The 19,212-nt window shown below is 46.4% G+C and overlaps 2 protein-coding genes across 3 annotated transcripts; both read right to left on the minus strand.

The window, feature by feature from the left end:
- Positions 1–249: 249 nt before the first annotated feature.
- On the minus strand, positions 250–15,470 carry IL1F10 (interleukin 1 family member 10). The gene is made up of 6 exons (XM_081596397.1): positions 14,654–15,470; positions 6,824–6,892; positions 3,927–3,986; positions 1,623–1,708; positions 1,224–1,351; positions 250–943 (listed from the first exon to the last, which is right to left on the minus strand). The coding sequence occupies exons 3-6, from the start codon at positions 3,956–3,958 to the stop codon at positions 731–733; spliced, it is 459 nt and encodes a 152-aa protein (XP_081452523.1). The 5' UTR covers positions 3,959–3,986; positions 6,824–6,892; positions 14,654–15,470; the 3' UTR covers positions 250–730.
- On the minus strand, positions 13,876–18,513 carry IL36RN (interleukin 36 receptor antagonist). Of its 2 annotated transcripts, none has more exons than XM_081596396.1 (4): positions 18,021–18,216; positions 16,795–16,880; positions 15,643–15,770; positions 13,876–15,468 (listed from the first exon to the last, which is right to left on the minus strand). In XM_081596396.1, exons 1-4 carry the CDS (start codon positions 18,026–18,028, stop codon positions 15,244–15,246), a joined length of 447 nt encoding a protein of 148 aa, XP_081452522.1. In that variant the 5' UTR covers positions 18,029–18,216; the 3' UTR covers positions 13,876–15,243. The 2 variants fall into 2 exon arrangements, with proteins under 2 accessions (XP_081452522.1, XP_081452521.1); XM_081596395.1 differs by lacking the exon at positions 18,021–18,216 and adding an exon at positions 18,276–18,513 and having other exon boundaries at positions 14,233–15,468.
- Between the last annotated feature and the right edge of the window lie 699 nt (positions 18,514–19,212).

A 19,212-nucleotide genomic window follows, 5' to 3' on the forward strand; every position in this document is an offset into this window, starting at 1 on the left:
CTGAGAATGTAAACAGCCCAAGGCATTATCCATAGACAGAGGCGGGGAGTTGGATTCTGCCTGGAACTTCTTGGTTATTTCTAGAAGCTCCAGAGCAGAGGAACCAGAGAAGAAACCATGATCAGGCTTCCAAGAAGGACTCACCAAATCACCCAGTCCCTTTGCTTTAAATGCTGCACATAGAGGACCATGAAGGCCCTGTGTTAGTTGCCTACAGCTGCTGTAACAAATTACCACAAACGTAATGGCTTAGAACAAGACACATTTATTATTTTACAATTCTGGAGGTCAGAAGTCTGAAATGGACTTCACTGGACTAAAATCAAGTTGGCAGGGCTGTGTTTCTTCCAGAAGCTGTAGGGGAGAATGCATCCCCTGCCCTTTTCCAGCTTCTAGGAACCACCTGCATTCATTGGCTCACGGCCCCTTCCTCCATCTTCAAAGTTAGCAGCATTGCATCTTCCGTTCTCTTTCTGACTCTCACCCTCCTGCCTCCCTCATATGAGGACCCTGATGATTAATCATGAAGGGTCCACCGGGATAACCCAGGATGGATTAGCCTTCACATAATCACATTTGCAAAGTCCCTTTTTTGCCAGGTAAGGTAACATATTCACAGGTTCTGGAGATCAGGATGTGGAGTTCTTTGAGGGGGCCATTATTCTGCTCAACCCTCAATAGGATGATCTTGGTTTGGAAGTACCAGGCCAGAACTCAGCTTCCTGCCTCCCTACCGACTCTGCTCAAAGTAGAATTCAGTACGGGCTGAGGGCTCACTCTCCTTGGTAAGTCGCATGGGCTGCTGGGGTTCAGAGGAGCCAGAGAGGAACCAGCCAGGCCAGGCAGCAGCCTCAAGCCTGAAAGCAGGGCCCGAGCTTCTCTGGAAGAAGGTGAAGCGGATAGCCTCTTCTCCGCCCTTGTACAGGTCCTCGATGTTCACATCCTGCAGGGGCAAGGCAGAGGAGGCTGGATGGGGCAGCTGACTGTCAGCCCTCGAGGCTTCTGGGGCTTGGCCAATGAGGGAACCAAAAAGTGAGTCTTTCCCCAGGGAAATTCCCTCTGCAGGTTCTAGAGGGAAGGGTCTGGGCACTGGGTGCAGAGAGAGATGGTGGAAATCCAAACAAGAGGGATGTGTGGAACTTGCTGGACCACAAATGGGCACAGAGATGCCAGAGCACCCTGGAAGTCTGTAGGGGCCCCCAGCACAGGGTTCAATTGCTCACCTCCAACTGCAGGGAAGGCCCCTCCCCTGTCTCCACACATGCCAGGCAACGGCTACCTCCCCGGACCCCCAAGAAGATGGGGAACTTAGTGCGTTCCAGGCCTCTGTTGGGGAGTATGCAGATGGTCTCTGGGAGGGAAGAAGAGAAGAGAGCCAGGTGATGAGGGGACCCCAGATTGCAAGCTCTTAAGTGAGCTAAAGCTTGGTCAGGAAGGAACTGGGCCAGAGCACAGCTGTGGCCCCTGCATGCAGGCTGGGACTCCCATCAGGGCCCTGATCCCTCACTGGGAGAGCACTTCCTGCCTCAATTCTCACTGTCACTGGAGACAGAAGGGGAAGGAGAGCCTGGGGCAGATGGAGTTTGTGTGAGTCCCAGGAGGTCAAGGCCCCAGATGCTCACCTGCATGACAGTTGTCTGCATCGGGATCTCCCACCAGGAACTGGTCATCTTTCATGTACAGTGCCTTCTGCTCTGCATCCTTAATTCTAGAACAGGAATCGATGCCGATTGCCCGCCCCCTTCAGACACCCCGGGCCCCACAGCCCTTCCACCCCAGGCTCTGAATGACCTGCTCATTGGCAGTTCATCTGTGTTGAGTCCTGCCCCAGGCCACGGGTGCAAGGCCTTGCACCATGGCCACAGAAGCAGGACCTAGAACCAAGATCACCTGCAAAACTGACTGAGCCCCTTTGTAACCATTCCCAAAAGTCCCCCTGATATCGCTAACAAGCTTCCTGACTCCCAGTTAAGCAAAGATGCCTGCTCCAGTAAACACCCTATAACACCCCAACCAATCACCCATGCCATTCTTCCAGCAGGGATTGTCTTTGTCCTGAGGCTATAAGAATCAGCTATTAACTCACGAAAACTCTTTCCCTGGTCTGTCAGGAGGTCAGCCCACTGCACTCACAGTGTCCTCATTATCTCTGCTCTTTGTTCTTAATAAACTCACTCCCTTCTGAAATGCTCTTTGTCTGGAAATTCTTTCCCAGCCCGCACTTAGACTGCCCTAACATCCTGCAGGTGAGAAGTAGGGATGCTACTCCATCCAAAAGTAGGTCAAGACCAGGTCAGCCATAGACTATAGGAAAGTTCTCCTGAGGCTGGGCATTTTTCAGAGACTGTATCTCTGTCTTTACCAAGCTTGGCCCCTGTCAGGCCCTCAGGGCAGTGATGGGAGCCAGGGTCTTCTCACTGAAGTGTACAGAGTTTTCCTGACCCTCTAGCCCTCCAGCATGCAAGTATGTAAGGGGTGGGGTCTGGGGGAGTAGGCCGCTTTGGGTGTACCAAATACAGATAGTCAGCAGAGAGTCAGAGCAGGGACCTGATAACTGGCAGTGGGATTGGCAGTGGTTCTAATGATCAGTGTGAGAGGGTAAACATGTGCAGGGAGCTGAAAAGGAAACATGGTGAGTCTGTGCAGATCAAAGCCACGCCCACAAGGTTAACCCATTGCTGGGTGGCTTCAGAGATGGCCATCAGTTGCTCTTGGGCCTGGGGATGCTCCTTACCTTCAAGGGCAGAACCTCTGGGCCAACATCACCACCTCTAGGGGATTCTTCTTTCTCAGTAACAGCTAATTATAATACCCTGAGCTCATGACTATATGTGTTTAAAGCAGGTTCCCTTGTATAATAAAAATGAAGATCTGAAAAGAACCTGTTTTGCAGGTGGCCTTCTCCCTCCAACTTCAACCACCAGGAACTGCCAGCCACATTCTGTTCAGGGACAGAACCCAGGCTAGAGACCCCAGAGAGCTGACATCCTGTTTTGTCATTTGCAGGCTCCATGCACATGTGTCTTGCCTTCTCAGCCATGCTGTAACTTCCTGGAGTCCCTGACCAATCCCCCATGTCTAGGATAGGATGGGGCCACAGAGAAGACAATCTTCCCAGGTGACGTTAGTGGTAAAGGACCTACCTACCAATGCAAGAGACCTGGTTCAATCCCTGGGTCAAGAAGATCCCCTGAAGAAGGGAATGGCTACCCACTCTGAGTATTCCTGCCTGGAGAATTCCATGGACAGAGGAGCCTGGCGGGCTACAGTCCATGGGGAGGGACTCAATCGCAGAGTCGGGCACAATTGAGCAACTAATACTCACTCATGGAGAAGCTGAGGGAATGCATCCCAGGGGTTAACCCTATTTTATTTTTATTATGCCCAAACTCATTCTTTGAAGGACTTGAGATAGTTTACAACAAAAAACACAGATAATAAAGTGGTAAATGTAAAGCATAGACTCAAATATCAAATGAGAGAAAAGTAAAAGTTAGAAGCCCAGAATGGGAGTAAAAACCACAGAGGTTAACATATAAAAATGCTATCATTAAGATTCGAAATTATCTCTGAGTTTTAGAGAGAGGAGGCTGAAGCAACACAGAGAATGTGGGTCTGAGTCCTAGTCCTGTGTGACATCAGGTACTTAATAACCTTTTTGAGCCTCAGTTTTCAAATCTATAAAATGGGTTTAGTAACACTCCCTTGTAGATTTCTCAGGATGAAGGCAAGGCAGTAGAATGGCTGGCTTCTTGCAGAAGCTCAGGGAAGAAAGCTCCTGTGATTATGATTAAGTGCCTTAATTATAGGGCACTTGAGCTTTCTGGGTGAGAGGGAACTTCATCCCTCTGACTCAGCCTTCTTTTCTTCTTCCTCTGTCATCCCCAGACCCCTGATTAGAAAAGGTAGACTCCAGGAAGACTTACATGTAGTATTTTGCCATGGGGAGGGAGCACATTCTTGCAAGCAGGGGTTACTGGTCCTTTCTGAGAGGGGAGAAAAAAGGGCTGTCAGAGTATGAATGGATAAAGAAGATGTACATAAACACAATGGAATCATAGCCTGTCATAAAAAAGAATGAAATAATGACATTTACCGTAACGTGGATGGACCTAGAGATTATCATACTAAGTAAGCCGGACAGAGAAAGACAAATATCATATAACATATTGCTTATCTGTGGAATCTTAAAAATGATACAAATGAACTTATTTACAAAACAGAAAGAGATTCACAAACATAGAAAACAAGCTTATGGTTACCAGAAGGGAAATGAGAGGCATAAATAAGGAGTTGGGGATTAAAATATACACACAACTATATACAAAATAGATAACTAATAAGGACCTACTGTATAGCATAGAGAATTATTCATATATAGTGTTGCTATTGTTGCTGTTTAGTCGCTTAGTCTTGTCTGACTCTCTGTGACTCCATGACGTATAGTCTACCAGGCTCCTCTGTCCATGGGATTTCCCAGGCAAGAATACCGAAGTGGGTTGCCATTTCCTCCTCCAGGGGATCTTCCTGACTCAGGGATTAAATCCATGTCTCCTGCTTAGCAGGCAGATTCTTTACCACTCCGCCACCAGGGGAAACCCATCTAACTATCTATCTATCCATCTATCTATCTATGTATAACCGAATCACTTTCTGGCACCTGAACCTAACATAATATTGGAAATCAACTATAATTCAATTAAAATTTTTAAAAAAGAATGGCTGTAATTTAAAAAAAAAAACAAAGAAAAGGGAGGGTGGTGGAGCTGGAGAACAGATACCCCGAGGGCCCCAAATCACCCCATCACAAGGCAGAAAGTTCTCACCAGGAACTTGTCTATCGCTGGCCTCTGAGAATCCACCAAGGTGCCCCCAGCCCAGCCAGTTTCAAGCCCTCTGAATCACCCTCCTTTGAGGCCATCCAGGAATACATCTAGCCGAGCTGGTAGGGGTGTGAGCCATGACTGTGCCCTGGGGCCAGCTCTGGGAAACAGGATGGAAGGTACCCCTAAAGAGTTCAGCCAAGAGACATTCCCCTGGGCTTAGGTGGGGGTGGGTGGGATCCAGCCTCACAGTTTGAGGAAGAACCTGGCTTAGACCCTGTCCCACTCCCCAGCCTGGCCTTAGAGACACCATCCTGACTTCCTCTGGGCAGCATTACTAGGAAGAACCTCCAGCCTGCACCAGGAATGGGCAGGATCTCCTTGCAGTTAGAGAGCATTGTTCTGGGGATGCTTTGCCAAGACTGTGACCTACCAGAGGTTATCCAAACTCCCGCATTCTATTCCAGGTAGAAAACAGCACACATATGAGACACAGACTTGTGTTCTGGGGGAGAAATGGTCCAAAAACTGAAGCCAGTGACCTCTATACAGATCCCAGACCACAGAGCTTCAAACAGCTCCACTCCTTCCAGTTGGATCATCTGTCCCTAGAGCTTTTCCCTGAAATGACCACTTTCAGAAAGGCCATTCTAGAATCCAGCACAAAAAGAAACCCAGAGCCAATCAGGGCATGAGTCTGGGAGAAGTTGGAGAAGAGTCCGGAAAACTAAATACAAAGATGGCTAGGGCTGAAGCTAAAGAATAGATCTGATTCTCTCACCAAGGAAGAAGGGAAAGAGAAGAGAAGAGGAAAGAAAGCAGAAATGTAGAGGAAATGGGAGAAAGGTAGACATGAAGAAGCAGGGCTCAGAGAGGGAGAGGGTGATACTGAGCAACATTTTGGGAATCTACAAGACGGAAGTCCTGCAAATGGCAGGACTTCCAATCATCTCAACCTCCCTGAGTTCCTGGCCTGGGTGTTAGAAGGATGGCTGTAGTCAAGGTGCCTTTTAGTACAGGACCTGCCACTTGATCACCTTGAACAAGTCATTTCCTCTCCCTCAGCTTTGCAGTGAGAGTTTGAGCATTGGTGAGGACAAAGGATCATGGGACACCAAAATTCTGGATAGGCGTTGGTGATGTGAATCAAGGTCTTAAAGCATTCAGTATACTTTGTAATTTCATCTGTTTTCCGTATTCTAAGGGAAAAATAATGAATTGCCCATCTTTAATAATAAAGATGCTCATGGCATCATATTTTATAATAGCAAGAAATTGGAAATAATCTATCTGCCCATAATAGGTGATTGGTAAAAATGGTAAATAAGAAGGTGGAGGCTCAGTGATAAAGAATCTGCCTAGCATACAGGAGACATGGGTTCAATCCCTGGGTTGGTAAAATCCCCTGGAGAAGGAAATGGCAACCCATTCCAGTATTCTTGCTTGGGAAATCCCATGGACAGAGGAGACTGGCAGGCTACAGTCCATGGGGTTGAAAAGAGTCAGACACAATTTAGCGACTCAACAGCAACAAAAATTATGGTAAATAAGAAAGTGTGTGTGCATGAAAGACAATGTTGTGGAAAAACATTTTATGATATATAAATGTTCAAAATACAAAGTGAAAAGTACAGGTTATAAATAATGTGTGCATTATGTTTCCATTTAAATCTATCCACATACATAGAAACAAAGATGATCAATATTTTACAGCACATCTATGGCTGACATGATTATGGGTGATTTTTATTTATTTTAGCATTTCAACATTTTTCTTTATATGAATATGAATTTCCTTTGTGAATGAATGAAAGTCTCTCAGTAATGTCCGACTCTTTGCAACCCCATGGACTGTAGCCCTTCAGTCTCCTCTGTCCATGGAATTCTCAAGGCAATAATATTGGAATGGGGGAAGTATATGCTAAGTTTCAATCTTTTAAAAAATGAAGTGTTCAATCCAAGTCATTAGTTTTCCAGAATGTGCCTGCCCATTGACTCACCTGGAGGACTCTTGAGAAGTACTATTTCCTGGACTGAAGTTTCTTGAAGTGACTTAGTGATCAACTGGGCTGGGGAAAATGTACATGAGTTCAGTTCTTCTCACTCTTGAATGAACATATAAATCATCTGCAGCTCTTGTTAAAATACAGATTCTGATTCCCTAGGTCTGGGGTGACCTAAAACTCTGCATTTCAAACATGCAACCAAATGGTACTAATGCTGGATGACACTTTAAGTATCAAAGGACAGATGATCCCCCAGCCCTTATAGGCTGACAGCAGCATGGCCTCGATGCAAACCCACCTGATGCTGCGCTCACTCTCAGCCAAACTATTGGAGAAACTTTGGTTGGAGCGGCAGAAATATGGGCAGCCTGGTGCTGTGTCAAGGACTGGCTGGGGCAGACCAAGTAGAGGGTGAAGCGTGAGGCCAGACAGACAGGCTGGTGACTCCCCCTCTTGGTCAGTGTCAACTCAGAGCCAACAGAAATTCAAGAATGGTCCAGTCCAGCAGGATCTCTGGGACTCTAGAAGCCTCTTTTCCTGGTCTGGCCTCAAACCTGTGTCTCTCCTAAAGACCCCCAAATCAGGAATCCCTGCCTGGGGTCTTGGTATAGATTGTGATGTATAGAAGTGAGTAGGAATGAGAAACCGGCTTCTAGTTCATCAGAGAGCCTGGGTTCCTGGTGTGGAGCATCTGCCATAGTCCTTCCTAAAGTACCACATATTCCCCAAAGCTTTCCCTTCCCAATTGTCTCCAAGTGACCTTTCACTGGACGTTAGGCTACAGCCCTTTCTGGACACCATCTTTGGCTATCTCAGTTCTCATCAATTCACTTGTCCTGGACCCAATATCACCAAAAAATATCCCTGGGCTTCCTCAAGCTCTTTTGCACATCACACTCACACTCATCCCACGCTCTCCTTCATCCTCCTACACACTGTCTCCATCGAATCTGTTCCCTCCAAGACCAATATTAATTTCTGTAGGGTCAAATCCAATGACGTTTTTGATTTGTCAGATCTTTGGCAACTGCCTCCCTTGGATCCCTTGATATTGATACACACACTTCTCCATTCTCTGCTTCTCAGGTCCCTTGTGGATTCTTCCTTTTTTGCGAGGGTCATCCCTAAACCTTAAATTCACAAGCCAACATCCTAAGCACTTTTCTTTCATATCCCATGGAGCTACAATCCATCCATTTCCACAGGTGCAATGATCATCTTTCTCTGATACCTCCCAAGCCCAGATTGAACATCCTCCTTTATCTCCAGCAGCCTCCAGGATACCACTCTCTGGATATCCTGCCATCATTCTCAACCAAATGCATCTAAGGTCAAATTCATCTTCTCCTCCTCCAAGTCCATTCATCTCTCCCAGTATTATTTCTCTTGCTGCCATCATATTCCTCTAGACCGTGCGATTCAAAACCTGAGAACTGTTGACAATTTCTCCTACTTTCTTGACTCTATGACAGATTTATCGACAAGTCCCAATAAATTATGTCTTTAAAATATAACTTTGTTTTCTTCATAGCCATTAGAATTGTGCCTATATTCCTGGTTTCTCTGCCTTCAGTACAGCCCAATCTATCTGAGGTTTCTGGACTTGTATTCTAAGTACTGCTTTCATCACATTCCCACCCCACTCTAGTCTACAGTGGTTTCCCACTGTATGATACACTTTTCTAGGTGTATCTCACTTCTCCATGGACACTAAACCACCTCCCAGGCAATGAGACTTCTTTCTTACTTTTGTCATAGGTATTCTCAAAGTTATCTTTGATTTCCCTACCTCCAAAGTCATCCCATCTCATTGTTGTCCATTCAGATCTCTTGGCATTAAGGTCACTGGACATGGTATTATTATCTATAGTTGAGTATCTAGTTCTGCCAAGTTAATTATCAGCTCAGACATACAAGGTCATGTCACTTAACCTCCAATCTTCAGTTTCAGCATCTATAAATCATCGAATTAGAGTATGTGGTTATTAAAATTCTTTCCAGATCAAACTATCAGTGATTCTATGACTCAGTGTTTAAAGACTATTTTCTTTACACCATTGCAATCCTACTCTGAACTCCCATTAAGTTTCACTGTGTTATTTATTGTTTTATATGTAGACATTTATTTCCCTTTTTAAATCAAACAGGCTCTTTAGGCCACAAAACATAGCTTGTAGCTCTCTCCACCTGCCCCAACTGAGATACATCCATGCTTACAAGTAGGACATAGAAACACACACTGCAGATTCAAATGGAAGGTTGGTTCTAGAATTAACTCTATTACAAGCTTGTTTTGCCACCTTGGAAAGTCCCTTTTTGTCCCTAGACCTCCAATTTCTTATCAGTAGAATGAGAGGCTGGGCAAGATCAGTATTTTTCAAAACTATTTTAAGTTTCAAAGAAAAGTTTTCATGGAAACCTAAGGAAAATTAGATGGATAAGAAGTACCTGCTTAGCAGAATCAGAGAGAAATGGAGATATGGAACCCAGTTAGCACTGACCACTGAAGCAGGCACTGGGTGTGTATGTCAATCTCAACTTCCCAATTTATCCCTCATTCCACCTTTCCCCTTGGTAACCAAACACTCTATATAAAATAGATAATTAATAAGACCCTATTGTATAGCACAGGGAACTCTACACAATATTCTGTAATGACCTAAATGGGAAAAGAATCTGAAAAAAGAGTGGATATATTTGTATATCTGGAGAAGGAAATGGCAACCCACTTCAGTATTCTTGCCTGGGAAATTCTATGGACAGAGAGGGCTGGTAGGCTAAGTCTATGGAGTCTCAAAGAGTTGGACATGACTGAGCAACTGAACAACAAATAAGGGAATGGCTACCCACTCCAGTATTCCTGCCTGGTGAATTCCATGGACAGAGGAGTCTGGTGGGCTACAGTCCATGGACTTGCAAAAAGTTGGACAAGACTGAGTGACTTTCACTTTCACTGTGTTAATAGATAATCTCTCTGTATGCTTAGAAGGATCTGTGAGTCTGAGATCCTTAGAAACAAACAAATTAATTAATAAACCATGCTCTCATGACAGGTCTGATGGAAAGAAAAAGATAAACCATAAGTGGGGTAGATGCAATAAGCCTACAGGTTTTTACACTGGAAAATTTGATCGTTCTAAAGAACAAGGACGTGTCTGTGTGGATGCCAGTAAAGAGTGGACTCTGCCTTGGCCCTTGTCTCCCTGGCTCTCGGAGATAGGAGGAGCCTGGTGTTTCTCTCAGCATGCCAAGCTGCTGACCCCAATTCTTTGGTGCCTCCTGAGTTGAAAGAAATGTCTTATGAAACAGGTCTCACTCATTTCTACAAGGTGCTGATTGGCTGGCGAGGCCAGGGCCTGGTCTTGGGTGGCTGGGAAATTTCCCCTCCTTAGGGAAATGTGGGAGAAGGAAATGGCAACCCACTCCACTATTCTTAACTAGAGAATCTCGTGGACAGAGAAGCCTGGTGGGCTGCTGTCCATAGGGTCGCACAGAGTAAGACACGATTGAAGTGACTTAGCATGCATGCATAGCATGCATGTATGCATACATATATAACTGATTCACTTTGCTCCATAGCAAAAACTAACACAACAATGTAAACCAACTATGCATGCATGCACACATACTCAGTCACTGTAGTTCTGTCCAACTCTTTGCGACCCTTTGGACTATAGCCTGCCAGATTCCTCTGTCTCCGGGATTTCCCAGGCAGGAATACCAGAGTGGGTTGCCATGCACTCCTCCAGGGGATCTTCATGACCCCAAGATCAAACCCATGTCTCCTACATCGCAGGTAGATTCTTTACATGCTAAGCCACGAGGGAAGCCTGTAAATCAACAATAAAATTTAATTTTTTTAATTTTTAAAAATTAAAAAATTACTAATTCCACTGCCCCCCCCAAAGGCACTGGGGCATCCCTAAAGAAAATCAAGCTTCATCAAACATTGCTGGGTACCACTGGCCTAAATAATTTCTTCTGAAATTACTTTCTAAAATCCATGCTCCTTGAGGACTTCCCTGGTGGTCCAGTGGTTAACAATGTGCCTTGCAATGCAGGGGACATGGGTTTGATTCCAATCAGGGAACTAAGATCCCACAAGGTACAGAGCAACTAATCACTTGAGCTACAGCTAGAGAGTCCGTGTGCCACAATAAAAGATCCTGCATGCTGCAATGAAAGATCCAATGCAGCCAAATAAATTTAAAAGTATTTTAAAATTTATTTAAAATATATTGTCCTAAGCATTTAAAAACCTTGACATGACTTAGCTATGCCTTCTCCTCAAATTCTTTTATGTGTCCCTAGACTTATTTAGCATCCTATAATATCTATGTAGGGGATACCTTGCTAACTAGAGAGCTTGCCAGGAGGAATTAAAGGGAGGTGGCCAATCAGAGTTATTGACAGAGGGAGAAGAAAAGAGAAAAAGAGAACACTGCCTTCCACCACTGACCTGCAGATCCTGGGTGCCTGGAACCTCCAACTGATTTCTCCAGGCTGTCTACACTGAGTTTATATTGCCTGATCAGGGTGGGTCAGCCTGTAGCAATGTTTATAATTGGCTCCAGGATAGGGAAGAAAGGCGTTGGGATTTCACAAGGTCCTTGGCACAGTCTAGATAATAAGAAGGTGGGAACATTAATGAATGTTTGTTAAAGGGGAGAGAGTCGCCCATAAAGCCTTCGCAGAAGCCAAGTGTTGGGACCCTGATCAAAGCTACTATCGTTGATACTGATATCGGTGGTTTTGGCAGCCAGATGAATGATGCTGGGGTCAGACATCTTCATATCACCTTCCCTTTGGTGCCCATGGGGCTTCATCTGGCCTTATGGAGGCAGAAGAGGCACGAGTGAGTGTGTCTGAAGGGCCTAAGGACAGATTTTTGTCTGAAGCCAGGCTGTGGCCATCAAGGCAATGTGAGAATGGGGGTTGATGATATTGTGAATAGCCCCTGTTGGGAAAGACGAAAGGGGCATCTTTGTTTTTCAACAGGCTCTATTAGTTTGTACCAGCTTGATGAGATGAATGTCTAAAGAAACCCACTACAATCAGAAGACACTGACCTTAAATTTATCCTAGGATTGAGCAGGTGCCCTGTGTCCTAGACTACAAGGGCATATGACACAGTGTAAGCAGGGCAGAGGTGAAGAACACCTGGGCCTCTGATTGATATTGTTTAATTCAGTCCATCTATCCACTCATCTGTCTATCCATCCATCTATCCATCAATCCATCAGTTCATCTACCTATTCATCCATCCAACCATCAGTACGTCTACCCATCCACCCATCCATCCATCCATCTACTCATCCATCCGCCCATCAGAATGTCTACCCATCCATCCACCCACTTACAAGGGGCAGAGACACTTAGGCATAGTATTCTCTGGGGACCAACTGCTTTATTGTAATTCTCCCTCATGGGTCATTTGCAAAGTTTCATAAAGGGCTCGATGAGGACATTGGAGAGGCCAGTCCTATACCCAGATGTCTGCAGAGTGAGCAATGATAAAAGATGGGCAGAGATGGAAACAGATCTCTGTTTTCTAAGACCAATAGTCATTCTTCACCCCTCCTCCCAAACTCTTGTCCCCTCAGTCGAAAAAGTCAAAGTACAGAGTATTATACCAGGCAACCAATGAGTGCTCACTGAGCATTCACAAGACCTGTAACAGATGCATGTAAGACATGGTCCCTGTTATTAAGTAGCTTTACAGTCTGACTGGGGAGCTAAGTCATAAATACTTGAAAAGACCAGACTCTCTAATCTCTGAGGCCAAGGAATACTGAAGACAATAGACGGGAGAACCTCCTTGAGTAGAAAGATAAATTCCTAGAATTGAAAGGGCTTTAGCCCTTTATATAATTCCTCCTCTTTCAAGCGCTCCTGCCAGCTCATCCCTGCTAAAGCCCTTTTGAATTCTATCACCCTACAAGTGATACAGCAATCACATGAAGCTGGAAAAAGCTTCAAGAATGAAGTAGAATTTCAGCTGCTCCCTGCAGGGTGGGTCCATTTTGACGGGCAGAAGAGGGTGAAAGAATATTCTGGGTGGAGGAATAGTCTCCATATTTGACACTCTCTGGATTCCAATAATTTGCCAAACATTACTCAAGATGCTTGGAAACAAGCCAGGACAGACTTGACCTTGAGGTGATCTCAGGGGCCTCAGATCCCAAGTCAACTTATTACAAGGAGCGGGAGTTAGCATACAGGTGAGCACAAAGACCTGTCAGAGCTGATGACCACGGATCTCAACTCAGCAAGGGGTCCTGGGAGGAGGTGATGATATGAGACCTTGTCTGGGTGTGTGGGCAGACAGTGTGAACCAAGTTTGCTCTCAGCAGCCCTGAGAGGCCTGTGGTAGCAGCTTCCTGTCTGCTGCCTGAGGCCTTATGCTGCTTCTGGGCTGGAGCTGCTGAGGTCCCTAGAGCCAGACTCTCTGGCCTGGACTCTCCCTCGTTGATCCTTCAGCTGTAGCTGATCCTGCCAGGCTGGTCTGACTGGTGAGGTGCAGAGGGGACACATGGAACTACCATTCAGACCCCTCCTCTGGCGTCTGCTGTGAATCCCCACGGTTTAGGCAGGGACTCTGGAGACACAGCCTCTGGCCCATATGTCTGAGGTGCAAAGGTAGTTGAGAAAGATCTAGACCTTGTGGAAACAGAATATTCAACCAATTTAGTATGGTCAGCTTTTTAAAAAAAATATTTATTTTACTTGGCTGTGTCAGGTCTTAGTTGCCACACTCGGGATTTTGTTATGTCACATGGAATCTTCCATTGCAGTACACAGACTCTCTAGTTATGTCACTTGGGCTCCAGTAGTTGTGGCACAGGGGCTTAGTTTCTCTGCAGCATGTGGGATCTTAGTTCTCTGAACAGGGATTGAACCCACGTCCCCTGCATTGCAAAGCAGATTCTTAACCACTGGACCATGAGGGACATCCCTGATCAGCTTTTTAATTTTGATGTTTGGGGAAATAAAGGCATTGGTGTTCATTTTGAGCAGGACAATAAAAGTACTGGAGAAAATTGCAATCATAATAAAATAAATGATTTATTTCTCCTCCCCTCCATACTAGTCATGCTGGGTAACAAGTGATCTGATCCCAAACCTTAACAACATAAAGCAGGAACACTTATCTTCTCAGAGTTCCTAAGGACTGGGCTGAGCTTAGCTGGGTGATTCTGCTTCAGCCTCTCACTAGGTTACAGTCAATCAGAGGCGCATCACTTGAAGGCCTAGCAGGGCTGGAGGCAGAGCTACTGTCAAGTTCACTTGTGTGGCCATTGTCAGGAGCCTTCATTTTCCACCAACGGGGCTCCTTATAGGGCTTCTCACACATAGCAGGTGATTTCCCCCAGAGCAAGTGAACAAAGAAACAGACCAAGATAGAAGCCACAGTGTCTTTTATAACTTAATCTCACAAGCTACATAACATCACTTCTGTTGTGTTCTATCGGTCATGGAAACAACTGCGGTTCATTGTGGGAGGAAGCACAGGGGTGGGGCATGAATACCAAGCAACTGGGGATCATCAGTCACTCCAGCTTCATTGTAGAACAATTAGAAAATACAGATAAATAAAAAGAAGGAAAGAAAAATCACCTCTAATAGCATTACCCTGACATTGCTAAAATGGAAGTCAACTCTTTCAGACTTTTGTTTCTATGCAGAAATATATATAAATAGGTTTTTTTTTCCATTAAATTGCAATTACAAGATATGCTACTTTGTAACTCATTCTTCTCACTCAATATGTCACGAGCATCTTTCCATGTGAAGAGACATCAGTATCTTGGGTTTTAATCGTACCTCGGGTTTCAAAAGCTATGACATGCCCATCTTCCATCTTCTGAGTTGGAACCACTTCCTCAGACACCACCACCCTCTCCCATCCATGGCTGAAACAAGAAGGTAGAGATGGAAAAGGCAGCAAATGATGGTGGCTGAATTAAAGAGAAGAGGGCGGGGTCTGAGTCCTCAACTCTATGACCACTCTCCCTCTTCTGCACAGTGGGGACCTCGTGTGGCCGGCTGGTGGCCCTGATAGGCTCAACTAGAGATGTGCTGCCCTGTGGGGCTCAAGGCTATCAGGTAAGTTATCACAAAGCATGGAAGGTTCCCACCACTCTCCTGACCCTGACTCATTAGAGGTTTATTTCATGGGGCTTTTTCAAGGATTAACACCAGTAGTGCCAATCAGCAGAAGAGGAAAATGTACAAAGCCCCAAATCTCAGAAGGATTTACCCAAACTGGGAAACAAGTGCAGCAAGAGTGGCAGTATGCCCAGCCCTCAAAAGTGGGGGCCATGAGAGCAGAGGCAGAGTGATCACCACGGGTGTCCTACACCTCCAGCCCCTGCCAGAGCTGGCCTGCCAGGGAGCCCTGGAGACACGTTGCCCTAGTCACATTGCTGGAAGTAGAAGTCAATGATGGGGTCATCCCAGCTGGTGTCCTTTGGGAGATGGGTGATCTGCAGAGGCTGGTCAGCTTCAGGCACCGTGCAAAGAAACCAGCCTGGGTAGGCAGCTGACTCAAAGCTGGAGGTGAGCCCCGTGTCCCGCCGGTAGAAGGTGAATTTCTTAGACTTCTCAGCACTGTGGTAGAGTTCCATGATGTTCACTGGCTGCAGGCAGAGGGCACTACAGGTGAGGGACAGGAGCAAGTGGGAGGACATAAGGAGGCAGAACCCCGATCAACAGAACGCTGCAAGGGAGAGGTGCCCCAGCCACAGCGGCAACAGGAGCAGCATCTTTGACTTAGTGAAGCCACGTGGTGAGGCTGCCCCGACAGGACCCACCTCTAGTTTCACGGTTGGTTCCTGCCCCGTCCCACACGACAGGCACTGGCTCCCACCCTGGACGCCCAGGATGACTGGAGAGAGCTTGGCATCCAGAGACCGATTGGGGACAACGCTGATCTCCTCACCTAGAGGAAGGAAGGGGATACGGGAACCTTGACTGCCCTTTCTCTCTCTCCCAAACTGTGGGCTGTATGAGACACCCTTCTCCCAGGCTAGACAGAAGTGGAGCTTCATAGCAGCTGTCATGTAGGGAAGAGTGGTCTTCTAAGGTGGTCCAGTGAACGTCAAGACACATAGGACCTTGAAGATGATATTGTCTTCCACTCCCACATCCACTCCCTTGTCCAGGGTCAAAACTTCAAGTCTCTAAACTTCAAGGGAAATTTGATCACCTCTTTCAATGCCCCTTGACCCTCCAGACTTTTCTGTAACCTGTCTTGATAAAACTCCCAATTAGAGTTATTTGGACATCTTTCTACCCTCCTGTGAGAGAGATGGAGGAATTATACAGAAAGGAATGAGACCCTTTTCTGATCTCATTCCTCTCTGTATAATTCCTCCATCTCTCTCTCTCTTTCTCTCTCTCTCTCTCTCACACACACACAACCTCACAGAGAGCTCTACCTGGCCCTAACACCTGGTAAGAGTGTTCCAGGTGTGCCTTGCTTAATGAGCAGGCCCAGTCACAATGTGTGGGGCAGAGTGAACGAGCACGAACCCAGATGGTGCCACCTGCCCCTCTAAGTCCCATCACTCTGAGTGACCAAGGACCCTCACAGAGCCAAGGGGACCCAGAGTAAAGAGGCAGAAACCCCCTCTCACATGGGAGTAAAGATTTAGACAGCCTGCTTTAGTGCTCTCCTCAGCAAGTGCTACCAGGAAAAGGGATGTTGGACACAGCTCCACCTACTGAGGAAATGACAAAACAGCCATCTTGGAAAAGAATCCCACCTCTATATAGAGGTTTCCGGTGCATGGCACCATGCTGGAAAGTGTGGTATTTCGTTTGTGCTCAGAGCCTGTTTTTTGACGCTCAATCTACTGTGTCAAGTCTGTAGGTTTGTGCCAGTGTTTTTAAGCCCTCTTCAGAACCCCTCTCTCTGAGCATATAGAGACCTAGGGAAGTAGGGTCAGGTTTTGGCCACCAACCTTTAATGACCTTCCCCGCTTGTAGGCCTCCAGCTAGAAGCTGATTATCATGCAGGTAAAGCACCTTTAACGCTGCATCCTTCATTCTGAAATATCAGGACAGGATGACACTCAGTTAGCGGAAGGGTTGCTCAAGCTTACCTGGGCTCTCGAGACTCCCCCAATCTCAGGCACTATTACCCTCTCTTCCCACTGAATCAGAAGTAATGGCACAGCCTTCTCTCCCACCCCTGGGGACACATGCCTATCACCGGGACAACACCACAGCCTCCCATCTGAGTCTGGGACTTTCTCCTTCACCCTCTGCAATCTTTTCTACACTAATCAGACTCTCCCATGTATCACGTTGGAAAGGAAACTAAACTGTGTGTCAGAGTCCTGGGTTCTCACCCTGGCTCTGCCACCATCATCACAATAGACAAATGGTTCACTCTCTCTGGGCCTGAGTCTCCTCATTGCTAAACTAAGAAGATGGGATAGATGCTGTTCAGGCCTTTTAAAGGTTAAAATGTTCCTTGATCAGCTTCCACCTTTACTTCTTCTGCTTGGTGCATTTATTGATATTTCCACTTGGCTATATAGCCCCTACTATGTGAAGGATTTCTTTACATTTAAAATTCTTTCATTTTGCTTTTCAAATTTAATTCACATTTACAATATCAGTTGATTTTCTGACATCCTGTGAGGTGAAAGACGTACTCTGAAGGGGGTTCTTCCAGATGTCATATGGGAAAAAAAAAAGTATGCTATATATAAATTGGCTAAATGTTGGCTAAACACAAAGAAATCTCTACTTCAAAGTAACTAATACACTGAGTTGTGCTACAGTCCTCTTCGAAGGGGACCTAGAAAGCCTATTTTCCACATTTTCTTGACCGAAGAGCACCACTGTATAAAGCCACTCATAAGATTGTCTTTTCTTAGGGGGCAAGTTATACTAGACCCTGAGCTCAGTGAGAACAAGATTATTCTCATTCACTGTTCCAAGTCCAGAGTGGAGCTCCTGACTCAGCACAGGCCAGTGGACAGACAGACTGACAGAAGAGTTTTGCTAATGCTGTTTTGTCCCAAAGGGCAGTAAGGAAGTAGTGCCTGGATTGACTTCACTTCACAGCATCGGACGGTGGGGATGGGGGTGGTGGCTGGGATTGGGGGGCGGGGGGGAGTGGGTGGTGGGGAAAGGCGGGGATGGTAGGTAACAGTAGGGATCCAAGCTCCTAACTGACTTTCTCATTACGATGGATGAAGCCACAGGTCTTTTCTCATCAGGTTACCCCCAAGAGGGAAGCCTGTCCCAGTCTAGAGAGGCTAGAAGAGATGGTCTAACGGCAAGGAGGTAGGTGCCTGTTCACACGTTTCCAGCCACCCCCACTGTAGGCAATCCTGAGCACCCCCTCAATGGAAAGACTGGACAACAGGTCTACCCGGAACTCGCGCCCCTTCCCACTGGACACGAACCAATCAGAGGCTCAGATACTCACCGGAAGCACAGTGCCCCGCTCAGGACCATCTCAAGCTTCCCGGCGTGTAGACTCTCCTATTTTGAGATAACAGAAAATCTTAGGTGGAAATGGAGGCTGAGCTGCAGGGGACCTGGGTCCCCTGAGCCCTCCCCACCTCCCGCCTCGACCCTCTGCCCTGGCATGGAAAGAGTCCCCAAGGAGCAGGGGAATCCTAGGTCTGGGGTCAGGAGAGGCGAAGCCCAGTTCCCCAGAGGACACCTCGGAACGCTCCTTTCTCCTGACGGAGCCTGTGCTGTCTGCCTACTCCTCCAAGGTTGCCTCAGCCCTTTTAATGATCCCTAGGGAGGGGCCCCTGAAACTGCCTCAGTCTCGGGAGGAGCAGGATTTCCAGAGTGATTTCATACCACCCTAAGCTTCCAGAAACACCTGCCGCTCATTATCTCGCTCAGAGAAGGAAGCTTCTGAAAACAGTCTTCTTCTTCAAGCAATTCTGAAGAACTTCCAGGGGCTTTACAGCCCTTGTGATCCCTGAGCTCCTAGACATCTGGCCCTGCCAGACCCAAGGGCAACATGCAGGGAGCTGCTCAAGGAAAACAGAGTTTAGAACAACACCCTTTCCTCCTTTCTCCCTGCCCTCCTTACTTCTCTCCCTCTTTCGTTTCCTCCCTCCTTTCCTTCCCTTCTTCTTTCTTTCCTGTCTGCCTTTGCCAAGACTATGGAAAATGCTGGAGGTGGAGCTTGCCTGCTTAGGTACTGTTAAGATTATATATAAACTCACTGTAGAAAAACCTGAAAATCCAGATTGACAAAAAAAAAAAAAAAAAAAAGGAATTCTCATCTCCGGCTTGTGTATCATCAGCAAACCAAGAACAACACTTTTTCCTCTGCACATACATACCTGTAACCATCACTTTACACATACTGCATCCCAGATGTGCTCTGTTTAGTCTCTCTG

The sequence above is a fragment of the Giraffa tippelskirchi genome, chromosome 4 (genome assembly GCF_054371585.1).
Source record: "Giraffa tippelskirchi isolate mGirTip1 chromosome 4, T2T-mGirTip1v1.2.pri, whole genome shotgun sequence".
NCBI lineage: Eukaryota > Metazoa > Chordata > Mammalia > Artiodactyla > Giraffidae > Giraffa > Giraffa tippelskirchi.